At 36.8% G+C, this 17,095-nt stretch overlaps 1 protein-coding gene across 1 annotated transcript in view; it reads right to left on the minus strand.

The window, feature by feature from the left end:
• ATP6V1H (ATPase H+ transporting V1 subunit H) overlaps positions 1–17,095 on the minus strand; it is a 241,165-nt gene that overhangs the window by 119,687 nt on the left and 104,383 nt on the right. The window contains exon 7 of the mRNA XM_007952207.2: positions 14,897–14,994. Coding sequence (XP_007950398.1) covers positions 14,897–14,994 — 98 coding nt within the window. The remainder of the gene's footprint in view (positions 1–14,896; positions 14,995–17,095) is intronic.

Genomic DNA, 17,095 nt, shown 5'->3' on the forward strand with positions numbered 1-17,095 from the left:
AAAAAAAAAAAAAAAGCCTGAAGTCAAATGAAAATGAAAACACAACATACCAAAAGCTTTGGGGCACAGCCAAAGCAATGATCAGAGGTCAATTATAGCAATAAATGTACACATCAAAAAAGAAGAGCCAAAATCAACATCTTTACCCAACATCTCAAACTATTAGAAAAAGAGCAGCAAAAAGGGTCTACAGTCACCAGGAAAAAAGCAATAACAAAGATACGAGCAGAACTAAATGAAACAGAAAATAGAAAGACAATAGAAAAAAAAAAATCAACAAGACTAGAAATTGGTTTTTTGAAAAGATTAATAAAACTGATAAACCACTGGCAAATTTAACAAAGGAAAAGAGGAAAAGAATACAAATAACATGAACAAAAAACAAATTGGGTGACATCACAAAAGAACCAACAGAAATTAAAAGGATAATATCAGGATACTATGAAGATCTATACTCCAACAAATCTGAAAATCAAGAAGAAATGGACAGATTTCTGAAACATACTACTTACCTAAATGACACAGACTGAGGTGGAAAAGTTGAACAAACCCATAACAAAAGAAGAAATTGAACAAGTCATAAAAAAAAAAAAATTACCAACAAAAAAAGCCCTGGCCCAGAATCTTTCCCTGGAGAATTCCACCAAATATTCAGAGAAGAACTGACACCAATCCTACTCAAAATATTCCAGAACACAGAAATGGATGGAATCTTCCCAAATTCATTTTATGAAGCAAGCATAACCTTGATACCAAAACCAGGCAAAGACATCACTAAAAAGAAAAACTATAGACAAGTATCACTCATGAATATAGATGCAAAAATCTTCAACAAAATCCTAGCCAACAGACTCAACAACATATCAAAAAAGTAATACATTATTGCATGTGGGGTTCATATCATGTATGGAAGGATGGTTCAATATAGAAAAACAATCAACATCATGCATCACATAAAGAAAGAAAAAGGAAAAAAAACATGATCATATCTATCAATGCACAAAAGGGATCTGATAAAATCCAACACCCATTCCTGATAAAAACTCTCAGCAAAATAGTAATAAATGGGATATTCCTCAACATAATAAAGGGCATATATGCAAAACCAACAGCCAACATTATTCTCAATGGAAGAGACACTAAAACCATTTCACTTACAAAAAAGAACCGAGAAGAATGCCCTCTTTCACCATTTCATTTCATTTCAACATTGTATTGGAAGTACTAGCCAGGACAATAAGGCAAGAAAGGACAATCAAAGGCATCCAAATTGGTAAGAAAGAAGTAAAAGTATCACTATTTGCTGATGACATGATCCTATACATAGAAAACCCAAGAGATTTGGTAAGAATACTACTGGAACTAATTGAGAGATTTAGCATAGTGATGGGATACATGATCAACATACAAAAATCAACTGGAATCCTGTATACCAGCAAAGAGATTACTGAAAATAAAGAAATCAATACAATTTACAGTAGCTACCTAAACAATAAAACATTTGGGAATAAATCTCAGTAGGGACACAAAAGACTTGTACACAGAAAACTACAAAACATTACTTCAAAAACCATAAGAGATCTACATAAATACAAGAACATACCATGCTCATGGATAGGAAGATTGAACATTGTGAAAATGTCAATACCACTACCCGAAGCAATCTGTGTATTCAATGCAATCCCAGTGCAGATCACATGAACACTCTTTAAGAATACGGAAAAAACAATCACTAATTTTATATGGAAAGGAAAGAGACCTCAGATAAGCAAAGCACTATTGAAGAAGAAGAAAGGAAGAGGTCTCACACTCCCGGATCTCAAAACCTATAATACAGTCATAGAAGTCAAAACAGTCTGGTATTGGTACAATGACAGACACACAGACCAGTAGAACATAATTGTGAACCAAGAAATAGATCCATCAATCTATATGGTCAGCTGATTTTTGACAAAGGCCTGAAATCCATTAAAAAATCTCTTTAACAAATAGTGCTGGCAAAACTGGATATCCATTTGCAGAAAAATGAAACAAGATCCATACCTCACACCATACACACACACAAAAAAAAAAACTTCAGATGGATCAAAAACTTAAGTACGAAACCTAAAACTATAAAGTTCCTCAAGGAAAACATGAAGGCAAATTTAGTGGCCCTAATTTATGGCATAAATAGACTGTCAAGCATAGCCCAAAATGCACAAACAGCAGAAGAGAAACTAGATGAATGGGACCTTTCAAAAACTGAATTTTTATGTGCTTCAAAAGACTTCTTCAAAAGAGTAAAAACAGAACCTACAGATTGGGGAAAAATATTCAGCAATGCCATATCTGACAAGGGACTTATCTGCTAAACTGAGAGAAAACTCTGACACCTCAACAACAAAAAAACAAATAATCCAATTCAAAAATGGACAGAAGACATGAATAGACACTTCACCAAAGAGGATATTCAGGCAGACAACAAACCCATGAAGAAATGTTGACAATTAGCCATTAGAGAGATGAAAATCAAAACAAGATACCATCTTGCCCCAGCGCTAATAGCAAAGTTCAACAAGATAGAAAGTAACAAATCCCGGCAAGGATGTAGAGAGATTGGAACTCTCATACACTCCTGGTGGGACTGTCAAATGATAAAACCACAGTGGAAAACAGTATGATAATTCCTTAAAAAGTTGGAATAAGAAATACCATTTGATCTAAGAATCCTATTACCAGGTATATATCCTAAAGAAGTGAGAGCCAAGACAAGAACAGATACATGCACACCCATATTCAATGCAGCACTACTTAAAATACCAAAATGATAGAAACAACCTTTTATGCTCTGGTAGCATAGTGCCTAAGGCACCCTAAGGCACTTAACTGCTAACCAGAAGGCTGGCGGTTCAAACCCACCAGCCACTCCTCGGAAGGAAGGTTGGGCAATCTACTTCCATAGTGATACTGCCTCGGAAACCCAAGGGGGGTCGCTATGAGTCGGGGCTGACTAGACGGCACATAACAACAACAACAACATATTCAATGCAGCACTACTTAAAATACCAAAAAGATGGAAACAACCTAGGTCCCCACCAACAGAAGAATGGACAACCAAACTATGGTACAAACATACAATGCTTAACCCTAGGTATAACTATATACAACACTAAGGAATGATGTAGAATCTGCAAAACATCATACAACATGGATGAATTTGTAGGATGGAGGACATTATGCTGAGTGAAATAAGTCAATCACAGAAGGACAAATACTGTAGTAGTTCATTATTGTAAAAAGTCAAGGAAAGGTTTATATATGGAAGGAAAGTTTCTTTATTGGCTACTAGGGGTGGGAGGGGAGAGGAGGGAACACTGCAAAAATAAGTAAATAAATTTAACTTAAAAAAACCTCAGGGAACAGAGAGACAAAACAACTGGTCTAAGGCCAACTTACACACTTTAAGCTAGCTGCTCCTATTCAAACCCACAGAGCACCTTACCATTCAATGTCATCCAATAATGTAGTGCTCTGACATTGCTTTTTTTTAAATCTTACCTTTAATCTACATACTATTTCATACTTTCTAGAATAATTCAAATTGGGGGGAAAAAACCCTCACTGGCATCAAATCAGATCTGACTCATAGCGACCCTTCCTTGGGTTTCCAAGGCGCTATCACTATGGAAGTAGATTGCCCAATCTTCCTTCCAAAGATTCATAAATGCTAGATGAACTTGAATTTGTGGAAGCAATCACCCCCAGCAAAAGTCTTTTTCAGCTCTACTATTTTAAAAGAGATGAGCCCTGGTGGCACAGTGATTAAACATTTGGCTGCTAACCAAAAGGTCAGCAGTTAAAACCCACCAGGGGCTCTGGCAGCATAGTGCCTAAGGCACTTGACTGCTCACCAGTAGGCTGGTGGTTCAAACCCACAGCCACTCCTCCGAAGGAAGATGGGGCAATCTACTTCCGTAGTGATACTGCCTCGGAAACGCAAGGAGGGGTCTCTATGAGTCGGGTCTGACTCAACGGCACATAACAACAACATGTATAAAAGGAGCTCCAGTAGCATAGTGCCTAAGGCACTTGACTGTTAACCAGAAGGCTGGTGGTTCGAACCCACCAGCCACTCCTCGGAAGGAAGGTTGGGCAATCTACTTCCGTAGTGATACTGCCTCGAAAACCCAAGGAGGGGTCGCTATGAGTCAGGGCTGACTCGACGGCATATAACAACAATATATATAAAACCAAAATCAAACTCACTGCCATCCAGTCGATTCCAACTTATAAACAAACCCCCATTGCGTTTCTGAGGTGATAAATCTTGACGGAAGTAGACTGCCTCATCTTCCTTCCACAGAGCGGCTGCTGGGTTTGAACCACTGACCAAGTTAGCAGTCAAATGCCTTAGACGCTGCACCACCAGAGCTCCTTATGGACATACCAGTCCACCAGAATCTGATAACACTATCATCAAGATTTTTCAAACAGCTCTTCTTGCTCTGAATCCTTGCATACCAAGCTACCTTCTGTTGCTAGCTTCCAATATAGATGCTCTAACAGAAACAATGTCCTCACTCAATTAAAAAAAGAGTTTTTGGTATAACAGGAGTCAGAGCTTTCATTATGAATTAAGTGGCAGCTTGGTAAAAACAAAATGTTACCTACAAAGGGCAACCAATAAGACTGTGCTCTAATTTCTCAGTAGAAACCATGCAGGTGAGGAGGCAAAGGGATGACACATAAAACTTGAAAGAAAAAAATGCCAACCAAGAATTGTGAATCAGTAAAACTGTCCCTCAAATACAGTAGTAAAATTAGGACATTTCCAGATAAATCGAAATTAAGGTAATGTGTAAAACTCATACAAGAAATATAAAGGGTGTCCTTCAGACAAAAAAAAAAAAACTACAATAGAAGACAACAATGTAAGATTAAGACACATGACAACACCATTCAGAAATCAACCAAGAAAAAGAATTCTCAAAATTAAAGTAAGCTTACAAGCCTGAAAATAGAGAAACAGAAAGAGAGGATAAATGTTATAATTACAGAACTTGGTAATACAATGGGTAGATATTTGGCTGTAAACCAGAAGGTCAGCTGTTCAAAACCACCAGATGTTCCCTGAGAGGAAGATGAGGTAATCTACTTTTGTAGAGGTTTACAGCCTTGGAAACCCAATGGAGGTCGCTGTGAGCTGGAATTGACTTGATGGCAGTAAGTTTGGTTTTTAGCTTTTGCAAATGAAAAGGAAATCAAGACAAGATCAATGTAGAACAGACTGTTTCAAACTTCTTGTTCCTATTAGTGGTGGTGGTGGTGTTGCTATGTCCCGTTGAGTCATCCTGGACTCATACCAACCCCTCCTTGGGTTTCCGAGGTGGTATCACTACGGAAGTAGATTGCTCAACCTTCCTCAGCTTGGACTCATAGCTACCCTACATACAACAGAACAGAACACAGCCCAGTTCTGTACCATTCTCACAACACTTGCTATGCTTGAGCCCATTGTTGCTGTCACTGTGTCAATCCATTTCACTGAGATCTTTCTCTTTTTCACTGACCCTCTACTTTATCAAGCATTATATCCTTCTCCAGGAACTGGTACCTACTGATAAAAATTTACTACAGAATAACCACAAAAAGAATTCATGAGGCTTTAAACTAAAATAAGAAAGAAGTAAATCACAACAACTTGCTCGTAGTTGTTAGATGCTGTCGAGTAGGCTCCAACATACAACCTACGTACAACAAATGAAACAATGTCCAGTCCTGAACCATCCTTACAATATTTGCTATGCTTGAGCCCATTATCACAGCCACTGTGTCAATCCATCTCACTGAAGGTCTTCCCCTTTTTTGCAGACCCTCTACTTTATCAGTCATGATATCCTTCTCCAGGCATTGGTCCCTACTTTGGTGACAAAACGACCAAAGTACATGTGACAAAGTCTAGCTATTCTCACTTCTAAGGAACGTTCTGGCTGTACTTCTTCCAAGACATATTTGTCCATTCTTCTGGCAGTCAATGGTATTTTCAGTATTCCTTGCCAACACCACAATTCAAATGCATCAGTTCTTCTATTGTCTTTCTTATTCATGATACAACTTTCACACACATGAGGCTATCAAAAAGACTATGTTTTGTGTAAAAATAACCAAACTCACTGCTGTTGAGTCATTTCTGACTCATAGTGACCCCCCTTTGGGTTTCCAAGGCAGTATCTCTACAGAAGTAGATTGCCCAATCTTCCTTCCAAGGATTGGCTTGTGGGTTTGAACCACCAGCCTTCTGGTTAAAAGTCAAATGCCTTAGGCACTATGCCACCAGAGCTCACTAGTCTTCAAAGTGACATCTTTGCTCTTTAACACTTCAAACCAGCATTTTACAACCTTGGAAACCCACTGGGGGTCACTGTGAGTTGGAATTGACTCAATGGCAGTAGGTTTGGTGAACAACTGAATTTTCCAGTGCAATATGTCATCTGATTTCTAGAATGCTGCTTCCATGATCATTGACTGTGGGTCCAAAGGAAATGAAACTCTGACAACTTCAATCTTTTCTCCATTTGTCATGATATTACTTATTGATCCAGTTGTGAGGATTTCAGTTTTCATTTTGTTGAGGTGTAATCCATAATGAAGGCTGTAGTCTTGATCTTCATCAGTAAGTGCTTCAAGTCATCTTCACTTTCAACAAGAAAGGTTGAATCATCTATATATCCCAGGTTGTTAATGAGTCTTCCTCCAACCCTAATGTCACATTCTTTTTCATATAATTTAGCTTCTTGGACTATTTGCTCTGCAAAGAAATTGAATAAGTATGGTGAAAGGATACAGCCCTAACATACACCTTTCCTGATTTTAAACTATTCAGTATCCCCTTTTTTCCTATTCAAGTGACTACTTCTTCATCTATGTGTAGGTTCTTCGTGAGCGCAATTAAGTGTTGTGGAATTCATACTTGATGGAACATTATCCAATGTTTTTGTAATACACACAGTCAAATGCCCTTGCATAGGCAATAAAACACAGGTAAACATCTTTCTACTATCCTTTTTTTTCAACCAAGAGCCATCTGACATCAGCAATGACAGCCCTTGTTCCATGCCCTCTTCTGAATCCAGCTTGAATTTCTGGGTATTTCCCTGTCAATATACTACTGCAAATATTTTTTAATTATCGTCAGCAAAATTTTACATGTATGTGATATTAATGATATTGTTCAATAATTTTCACATTCTGTTGCATCAACTTTGTTTGGAATGGACATAAACATGGATCTCTTCCAGTTAGTTGGCCAGGTAGCTGTCTTCCAAATTTCTGGGCATAAATGAGTAACTGCCTCCAGTACTGCATCCATTTGTTGAAACATTTCAATGGATATTGTCGATTCCTGAAGCCTTGTTTTTTGCCAATTCCTTCAGTGCAACATGGACTTCCTCCAGCAACACCATTGCTTCTTGATCATATGCTACATCCTGAAATGGCTGAACATCGACCAATTCTTTTTGATACAGTGACTCTGTGTATTCCTTCTATCTTCTTTTGATGTTTTCTACATTGTTCAATATTTTGCCCATGGAACCCTTCAATATTCCAACTCAAGGCTTGAATTTTTTCTCTATTTCTTCCAGCATGAAAAATGCCAAGTGTGTTCTTCCCTACTGGTTTTCTAATTCCAGGTCTTTGTACATTTTATTATAATAGTGTACTTTGTCTTCTCAAGCTGCCCTTTGAAATCTTCTGTTCAGCTCTTTTATTTCATCATTTCTTCCATTTGCTTTAGCTACTACTCTCCATTCAAGACCAAGTTTGAGAGTATCTTCTGGCATCCATTTGGATCTTTTTTTTTTCCCCCCTTTTCTGACTTGACTTTTTGCTTTCTTCACATATGATGTTCTTGATATCATCACATGTCTCATCTGGTCTTCAGTCACTGATGTTCATACATCAAATCTATTCTTTAGATGGACTGTATATTGAAGTGGGATATAATCAAGGTCATACTTTTGCCCTCATAGATTTGTTTTCATTTTCCTTGCTTTAACTTGGACTCACATATGATAAGTTGATGGTCTATTCCATAGCCAGCTCCTGGCCGTGTTCTGACTGACAAAACTGAGCTTTTCGACAGCCTCTTTCCACAGATGTACTCAATTTGATTCCTGTGTATTCTACATGGCAAGATCCACGTATACAGTCACCATCTATGTTGTCAAAAAAGATATTTGCAATGAATAAGTCATTGGTCTTGCAAAGTCATTGGTCTTGCAAATAAGTCATGTGATCTCTGGGGTCATTTCGATTATGAAGGCTATATTTTCCAAATACTGATAACTTGGTTCCACCTTTCACATTCCAATCACCAGTAATTATCAATATAACTAGGTTGCATGTTTGGTCAATTTCAGACTGTAAGGATGGTAAAAATCCTCAATTTCTTCATCTTTGGCTTTCATGATTCGTGTATAAATTTGAGTAATTACCATATTAACTGGTCTTCCTTGTAAGCGTATGGATATTATTCTATCACTGACAGCATTGTACCTCAGGATAGATCTTGAAATGTTCTTCTTAATGATGAATGTCACACCATTCCTCTTCAATATGTCATTTCTGGTATAATAAATCATATGATTGTCAGATTCAAAATGGCCAATACCAGTCCATTTTAGTTCACTAATTCCTAGGATATAGATCTTTATGCATTCCATTTCATTTCTGACAACTTCCAATTTTGCTAGATTCATACTTCATACAGTCCACATTTTGGTTATGAATGGATGTTTGCAGCTGTTTCTTCTCCTTTTGAGTTGTGGTACATCAGCAAATGAAAGTCCAGAAAGCTTTACTCTACCCATGTCATTGAGGTCAACTCTACTTTGAGGATGCAGCTCTTCCCCAGTTGTATTTTGAATACCTTTCAACCTAAAGGGCTTGTGGTCTGGCATTATATCAGACAATGTCTAGTTGCTATTCATAAAGTTTTCCAGTAATAGATCAGACAATGTTTCTCTGCTATTCCTAAGATTCACAGAAGTAGCTAGCCCCCATCCTTCTTCCCTGTCTGTCTTACTCTAGAAGCTCCACTAAGACTTCCACCATGGGTGACCCAGTTGGTATTTAAAATACCAGGGGCAGAGCTTCCAACATCACAGCAACACACAAGCCACCACAGTATGACAAACTGAAAGATGAGTGGTGGCACAACTTAGTAAATATAAAATCACTAACAATAAAGAAAACTAAAAGAAAATCCAATAACAAAACAAACTCAGAACAGAAAAATATTCAGAATAAATCATCAATACCACAATCAAAAACAAAACAAAATAATGACAGCAGTAAAGTCATACCTATCATTAATTACACTGAATGTGAATGGATTAAATGAACCAGTCAATGGAAAGAAAGTAGATAGATGGCTAAGAAAACCAAAAAACCAAACCCACTGTCATCAAGTAGATTCAAACTCATACAGCAATCACAAAGAACAGAGTAGAACTGCCCCACAGGTTTTCCAATGCTGTAAATCTTTACAGAAGTATATTGCCTCATCTTTCTCCCACAGAGCAGCTGATGGATTCAAACATAAATCTTTTTAGTTAGCATTCAAATGTGTAAACCACTATGCCCCCAGAGCTCCTGGATAAGAAAACAGGACCCTTCAATATTCAGGCTCCAAGAGACTCACCTTAGACATAATGATAAAAATAAATTAAAAATCAAAGGATGGAAGAAAATATACCAAGCTAACTGCAACCAAAAAAGACAAAAGGAGCTCTGGTAGCATAGTGCCTAAGGCACTTGACTGCTAACCAGAAGGCTGGCGGTTCAAACACACCAGCCACTCCTCGGAAGGTTGGGCAATCTAATTCTGTAGTGATATCGCCTCGGAAACCCAAGGAGGGGTCGCTATGAGTTGGGTCAGACTCGACAGCATATAACAACAACAATATTAATTTCTGATAAAACAGACTTCAAGGCAAAAACCAGCATAACGGACAAAGAAGAGCATTATATAATGATAAAAGGGTCAATTCAGCAAGAGAACATAACCATAATAAATATCTATGCACCCGATGAGAAAGTCTCAAAATACATAAAGCAAACATTAACAGAACTGAAAAGAGAAAGAGACAATTCTAAAATACTGGAAGGAGACTTTAATATGCCACAACCAATGAAGAACAGAACCAGAAAGAAACTTAACAAAGATACAGAAGATCTCAACAACACAATCAACCAATTTGACCTCTTAGACCTATACTGAACACTACATGCAACCAAAACACATGTTTTTTTCCAGTGCACATGAATCATTCTCCAGATTAGACCCTATGTAAGGCCACAAAGCAAGCCTCAGTAAATTTAAGACATCAATATACTACAAAGCAAATTCTCAGATTACAACACTATAAATTAGAAATCAATAATAGCAAGATCGGGAGAGAAAGTCAAATGTATAGAATTTCAATAACATCCTGTTGAGAAATTACTCAGTCACAGAAAGAATAAAATGTGAAATAAAAAAAAAAAAAAAAAAAAAAAAACCTAGAAGGAAACAAGAATAAAAACAAAATATATCAAAATCTTTGGGACAGTAAAAGCAGTACTTAGAGGTCAATTTATAGCAATAAATGCACACATCAAAAAATAAGAACCAAAGTCAAAATCTTAACCCAACAACCCCAACAATAAGAAAAAGAGCAACAAAAGAAGCTTAAAGTCTCCAGAAAAAAATAATTAAAATCAGAGCAGAATAAATGAAACAGAAAATAGAAAAAAAATCAACAAGAGTATAAGCTAGTTCTTTAAAAAGACTAACAAAATGGACAAACTACTTGCAAAGTTAACTAAGGAAAAGAAAGAGAAGATGCATGAATTAAAAAATGAAATAGGTGATGTCACAACAGAATCAAGTGAAATAAAAGTGGTAACATCAGAAAACGATAAAGAATTGTAATCCAACAAATTTGAAATCCTAGAAGAAATGAATAAATTTCTAGAAACACACTTTCTACCTAAATTGACACAGACTGAGGTATAAAAGTTAAACAGGTTCATAAAAAAAAGAAATCAAGCAGGTCCTTTAAAAAAAAAATTAAAAACTTGCATAAAAAAAGTCCTGGTGCAAATGACTTCACTGAAGAGTTATACCAAACATTCAGAGAAGCGCTGACACCAATCCTACTAAAATGATCCAGAATATAGAAATGGATTAATTCCTAATTAATCCATAAATTAATCCATAGTTTAAAGACATATAGTAGTTAAAGGTATGGGTCAACTTAGCTGGGCCATGGTTTTGAGTGGCTTGGCAGGTGGATATAGTTATTCCCCAGGATGAGATTGGATATGGCATAATCAACTCCATGGTAGAATCTGCTGTGAACAGCTAATTAGTTGCATTTGGAGTGTGGCCTGCTTCCAGCTTTGAGAAAGGTCTCTAGCTTTTTGGCACATTTGAATCTTGCATTTGACTGAGTCTTCATCTCCAGTTCCTGGACTTGAAGCAGTTGCCTGCCATTTTGTCTACTGATCTTGGGATTTGCCATTTTACCTGCTGACCTCAGGTTTGTCAGCCTCAGCAGCCATCAGGTGCACAAGTTAGAAGAAGCCTGTACCTCAGTGGGCCTGGAATAAGAGGCAGAGCTGAAGCCCAAGGTCAAAGGGCCCAGCCCCTAGAGCAGGCACTCTGAATTCAGACTTTTAGCCTTCTAAACTGTAAGAGAATAAATTCCTGTTAACAGCATCCACTTGTGGTATTCCTGTTACAGCAGCACTAGAGAACTAACACAACTCCCAAACTGATCTTATGAAGGAAGCATAACCCTGATACCAAAGCCAGGCAAAGATATCACTAAAAAAGTATTTAGCAGGACTAGTGTCAGCACTTCTCTGAATGTTTGGTATAACTCTTCAGTGAAGCCGTTTGCACGAGGACTTTTTTTCATATGAGTTTTTGTTTAGTTTTGTTTTTAATGACCTGCTTGATTTCTTCCTTTTTTTATGAGCCTGTTTAAATTTTATACCTCAGTCTATGTCAATTACAGACCAATATCCCTCATGAATATAAACATAAAGTCTTCAACAAAATCCTAGCCAATAAACTCCAACACTGTATTTAAAAAATAATATATCATGACCAAGTAAGAGTCATACCAGGTATGTAAAGATGGTTCAACATTAGAAAAACTGCGAACTACATAAATAAAGCAAAGGAAAAGAACTATATGATCATAATAATTGATGCAGAAAAGGCATACAATGAAATCCAACAATGATTTCTGGGTTTTTTTTTTTTTTTTTAATAAAAAGTAAAATACTATAAGCAAAATAAGAATAGAAGAGAAATTCCTCAGGACAATTAAGGGCATATATGTAAAACCAACTGTCAACATTATTCTTAATGAAGAGAGACTTAAGGCATTCTCCTTGCTAAGGGGAACCAGACAACGATGCCCTATATCACCACTCCTATTAAATATTGTATTGGAAGTCCTAGCCAAGGCAATAAGGCAAGAAAGAGTAATAAAAGACATCCAAATTAGTAGGGAATAATTAAAACTATCCCTATTTGTAGACGATATTATTCTATTTATAGCAAACCCCAGAGATTAAGTAAGAAAACTACTGGAACTAATTCAAAGATTCATCACAGTGGCAGGGTACAAGATTAGCATACAAAAATCAGGTGGATTCTTCTACATCAACACAGAGATCTCTGCAAAGGAAATAAGGAAAACAATACCATTTACAATAGCTACCAAAATGATAAAATACTTAGGAATAAAAATTACCAGAGACACAAAAGAACTATACAAAGAAAACTACAAAATACTACTATAAGAACCTAAAAGAGACCAACATTAATGGAAGAACATACCATGCTCATGGACAGAAAGACTGACTGACACTGTGCAAATGTGAACACTACCCAAAGCAATCTACTGATAGAATACAATCCAATCCAGATTCCATCAACATTCTTTAAGGACATGGAAAAACCAATCACTAGTTTTATGTGAAAAGTAGAGAGACCTCACAGAAGAAAAGCACTGCTAAAGAAGAGAGTAAAGTAGAAAGTCTCACACTTCCCAATTTCAAAACCTACAATGGTTGTCGAAAAAGGTGGTACTGATACAACGATAAACACATAGACCAGTGGAACAGAATTGAGAACCCAGATATAGATCTATCCATCTATGAATATCTGATCTTTGACAAAGGGTCAGAATCCATTAAATAGGAAAGAAAAAAAAAAAAAGAAAAACAGTCTCTTTAACAAATAGAGCTGGCAAAACTAGGTATCCATTTGCAGAAAAATGAAACAAAATCCACCTTTCACACCATATTAAAAAAAACTAACTCAAGATGGATCAAAGATCTAAATGTAAAATCTAAAATGATAAAGATCATCAAAGCAAAAATGGAAACAAACATAGGTGCCCTAATTTAGGCAGAAATAGATGATCATACACAAGCAAAAATGCACAAACATCAGAACTAGATGGTACCCAGCTGCTACTGCTAAAAGCTCTGAAAGGGATCACATAGGAGATCCTGGATGTAGTGAAAAGAAAAATTTGGAACAAAATACAAAATACTAAAAAGACCAGGTTTACTGGTGTCATAAAGACTGGTGCAATCCTCAAGACTATAGCCCTTAGTCACCCATCAAGCCTGGAACTGAACTCACTCTTGTGGGTCAACTTTCAGTCAAACAATAGACAGACCTATGAGGTGATAAATAACAGCAGGGAGGTATGCATTTGTGGTAGTTACGGTTACCTGTCAACTTGGCTAGGCCTGGGTTTGAGTGGCTGGGCAGCTGAAGGTAGTTACTCCCCATGATGAGACTGGTAATCAATTCAGTGGTGGAATCTACTGTGAACACCTGAGTAGCTGTATTAGACATGTGGTCTGCTTCCAGTATATAAGAGTCTTAGAGCTTTTTGGCATGCTTAGACCCCGTGTGGAGCCAAGCCTTCATTCAGCAGCCTGCTATGTTGTCTGCCAATATTGGGACTATTAATGGACTTGAACTAGTGGCCTGCCATGTTGTTTGATAATCTTGGAACTGTGCCGTTTTATTTGTCAACCTTGGGTTTGTCAGCAACCAATAGCTGCCTGAGATAAGAGAAATCCAGGTTCAGTGGGCTGGGAGCAAGAGGCAGAGCTGAAGCCCAAGGTCAAGGGGACTTCACCTAGACCCTAGAACTCAGACTTCTAGCCTGCAAAAGTGTAAAAGAATAAATCCTTGTTTGTCAAAGCCACCTATTTGTGGTATTTTCTGTTACAGCAGTACTAGTAAAACAAAACAGCCTTCCTTAGAACAATCAACTGTAAGAGATCAAGAAAGTAGCATTTGCCCAGGGATAAAGTTCAGAAGGCAGGAATGGATAGGAAAGGACAAAAAGAAACAGTAATCACAGGGAGGCAAGTGGAAAGAGGGCTTAATTGAGGGGATTGCAATCAATGTCATGAAACACAGTACGTATGAATGTTAAACGGAAAACCAATTTGCTCTGTAAACTTTCACCTAAATCACAATAAAAAGTTAAAAATGAAAAACAGCCTACAGGTATAGTTCTATTCTAATAACATATGAGGTGACCATGAGTCAAAACTGATACCTCAGCAACTGGTTGGTTGGTTTTTTTGGTTTTTTTTTGGGGGGGGGGGGCAGGGGAGGGTTAACCTTATAATAACAGAAGCCAATGGGGAAATGGTCAGTTTGATACTTACTGACTTCTAAAAATACTAATTCATTGTAAGCAGACATGTAAAAATAATAATAAAACACTTCTTTTAGATAATTAAATGTCTTAATTTCTTTGAAAATGTCAAGGAGAGATGTGTTAAAAAAATCATTTTACTTTAAAAGTAAAAGGGCACTCACCAGTTTACCCCATCAGCTTCAACCCAGGCAAAGCGGTACTCATTAACCCGCAGCATCAGCTGAAGACATCCAGCAACACACTGCACGTATTGAGAACTCTATGCAAGAAAAAGTGCAAGGCTTTAAAACCAGAAGGCATTTAAAGTCATGAGATCATATACAAATATTTCTATAAGAAAAGTCTGGGATTTTTTTATTACAGTTTGTTACAATCAGAGCACCCAAAATTCCCTAATACATATCAAAAGTCAATCCTCATTTTTGCTTTTCTCTACTTCCTAGAAACAAATGTGATTGTGTCTCCCATATTAAACCCACACAATTCAAAATTATTTCACACACGTAGTTAGGGAAATCAGGGAACAAAGAAATATCTTTGACATTGTTGGAAAAGCATATTGCCTTGCACAGCAAACTTCATTTACTCCTCAATAGAGCCACTATATCAAGAATACCATTCTACATAATTACAGAAATATAAAAGAACAAGATTAACAAAAAGAAGAACATATGCTTTGAAACAGGCCTATATTTGAATGACCTTAGACAAGTTACTAAAACTCTCCAACACTCCATTTCTTCATCTCTAATGAGGATGCCACCTCCAAGCACCTTGAACAGGTACTATAAAGATTAGGTGAAATAGTTCACATAGCATCCAGCAAGATGTACCACAGAAACCCAATAAACAGGAGCTTTTAAAAAAAAAAAAAATGAAATAACATACAAAAAGCCAAATAAAACATTTGAAAAAGAATGCTTGGGATTAAAAACACTGTTGATTCAATAGCACCATCTCACAGAAATTGTGATTAATATCTGAAACTTGCAGTAAACATGAATAACATCCCCCAAGATGTTGTAGGCCTCCCCATTTTGCCAAAGGTAGTAAGGCCTTCTGACATGGGCTCTCTTCTAAATATTTACAAAGAGATCAATAAGAAGAAGAGAGATAAGAGAAAACTGCAAATTCTAGCTTTACAAAGAACATGCTAAATTTTTAAAAATGTATAAAGGAAAAAATCATGGATGTTATGTAACTTCACAAAACCTAATATATATGATGTTACTAACTCTGTTTCTAATTTAAACAGCATTGTTAAAAACTTCAAAGAAATCTCAAGTGCTCAAACTTTAAAAGTACAATAACATAGGTACATTTACTGGAAGAGTCAAAAATCATCAAGAAAAGGTTATCTTAGGTTTTACTGTAGTGAAAATAGTTCTATAAAAGCACCATATATCCAGTAATGTAATTTGCCTGAAAGCTCAAAACATTAGCAAGAAATTAATGACCCACTCCCCAAAAAAATGTGTATTTTCAGCTGTAAAGTAATCTTTCATGATAGAAAAATATTTCACTTTTCCAATTGAATCAGCAGGTAGCAACCCTTTCTGAAAGAAGAATTCCACACTGCTTGTTTAGGAGAGAGCCTGAGCAAGGTTTCCAAACACAATGAATCAAAGGCAACCAAGGGTACCCTCTCCTCTTCCAGTTATCTTCAGGGTCCTCTCAATGCAAAACAATTTTTGGTTCATTCTAAGTCTTCCTTTTCTGCATCCATTAAACCAGAATATGTTAAATACATGACACATTTCAAATATGGATTCTTTGCTGTTGTTTATAGATTCAGTTTTCACATTAAAATAAAAACATAAACAGTGATGGTCTTAAAACTGGCAGTACAGACAGTCCCAGGGTTATGAACAAGATCCACTCATAAGTGTGTCTTTAAGTCAAATTTGCAAGTAAGTCAGAAAAGGTGCATACAGTTCTTATTTGTCCTTACTCTCGTGCAAGAAAAAGGACCTCTGGTAGCATACTGCTTAATGTATTCAACTACTAACCAAAAGGCCAGCAGTTCAAATCCATCAGCTGTTTCACAGGAAAAAGATGAAGCACTTTGCTTTCCTAAGATTTATAACATTAGAAACCCTATGGAGCACTTCTACTCTGTCCTATAGGGTTGCTATGAGTCAGAGTTGACTCGATGGCAATGAGTGGGTGGGTTAGTACAAGAAAAGGCTCAAAGTCTTTTCAAAGACTTAAAACCTGTGTGTGTAGCAAGTGAAGATGATTCTGATGAAGAATTTATTGTGAGTACGGGTTGACTCAGGAGCTCTGGTAGCATAGTGCCTAAGGCACTTGACTGCTAACCAGAAGGCTGGTGGTTCAAACCCCCAGCTACTCCTTGGAAG

The sequence above is a fragment of the Orycteropus afer genome, unplaced genomic scaffold (assembly GCF_000298275.1).
Source record: "Orycteropus afer afer isolate SDZICR_OR568_19922 unplaced genomic scaffold, OryAfe1.0 scaffold00329, whole genome shotgun sequence".
Taxonomy (NCBI): Eukaryota; Metazoa; Chordata; class Mammalia; order Tubulidentata; family Orycteropodidae; genus Orycteropus; species Orycteropus afer.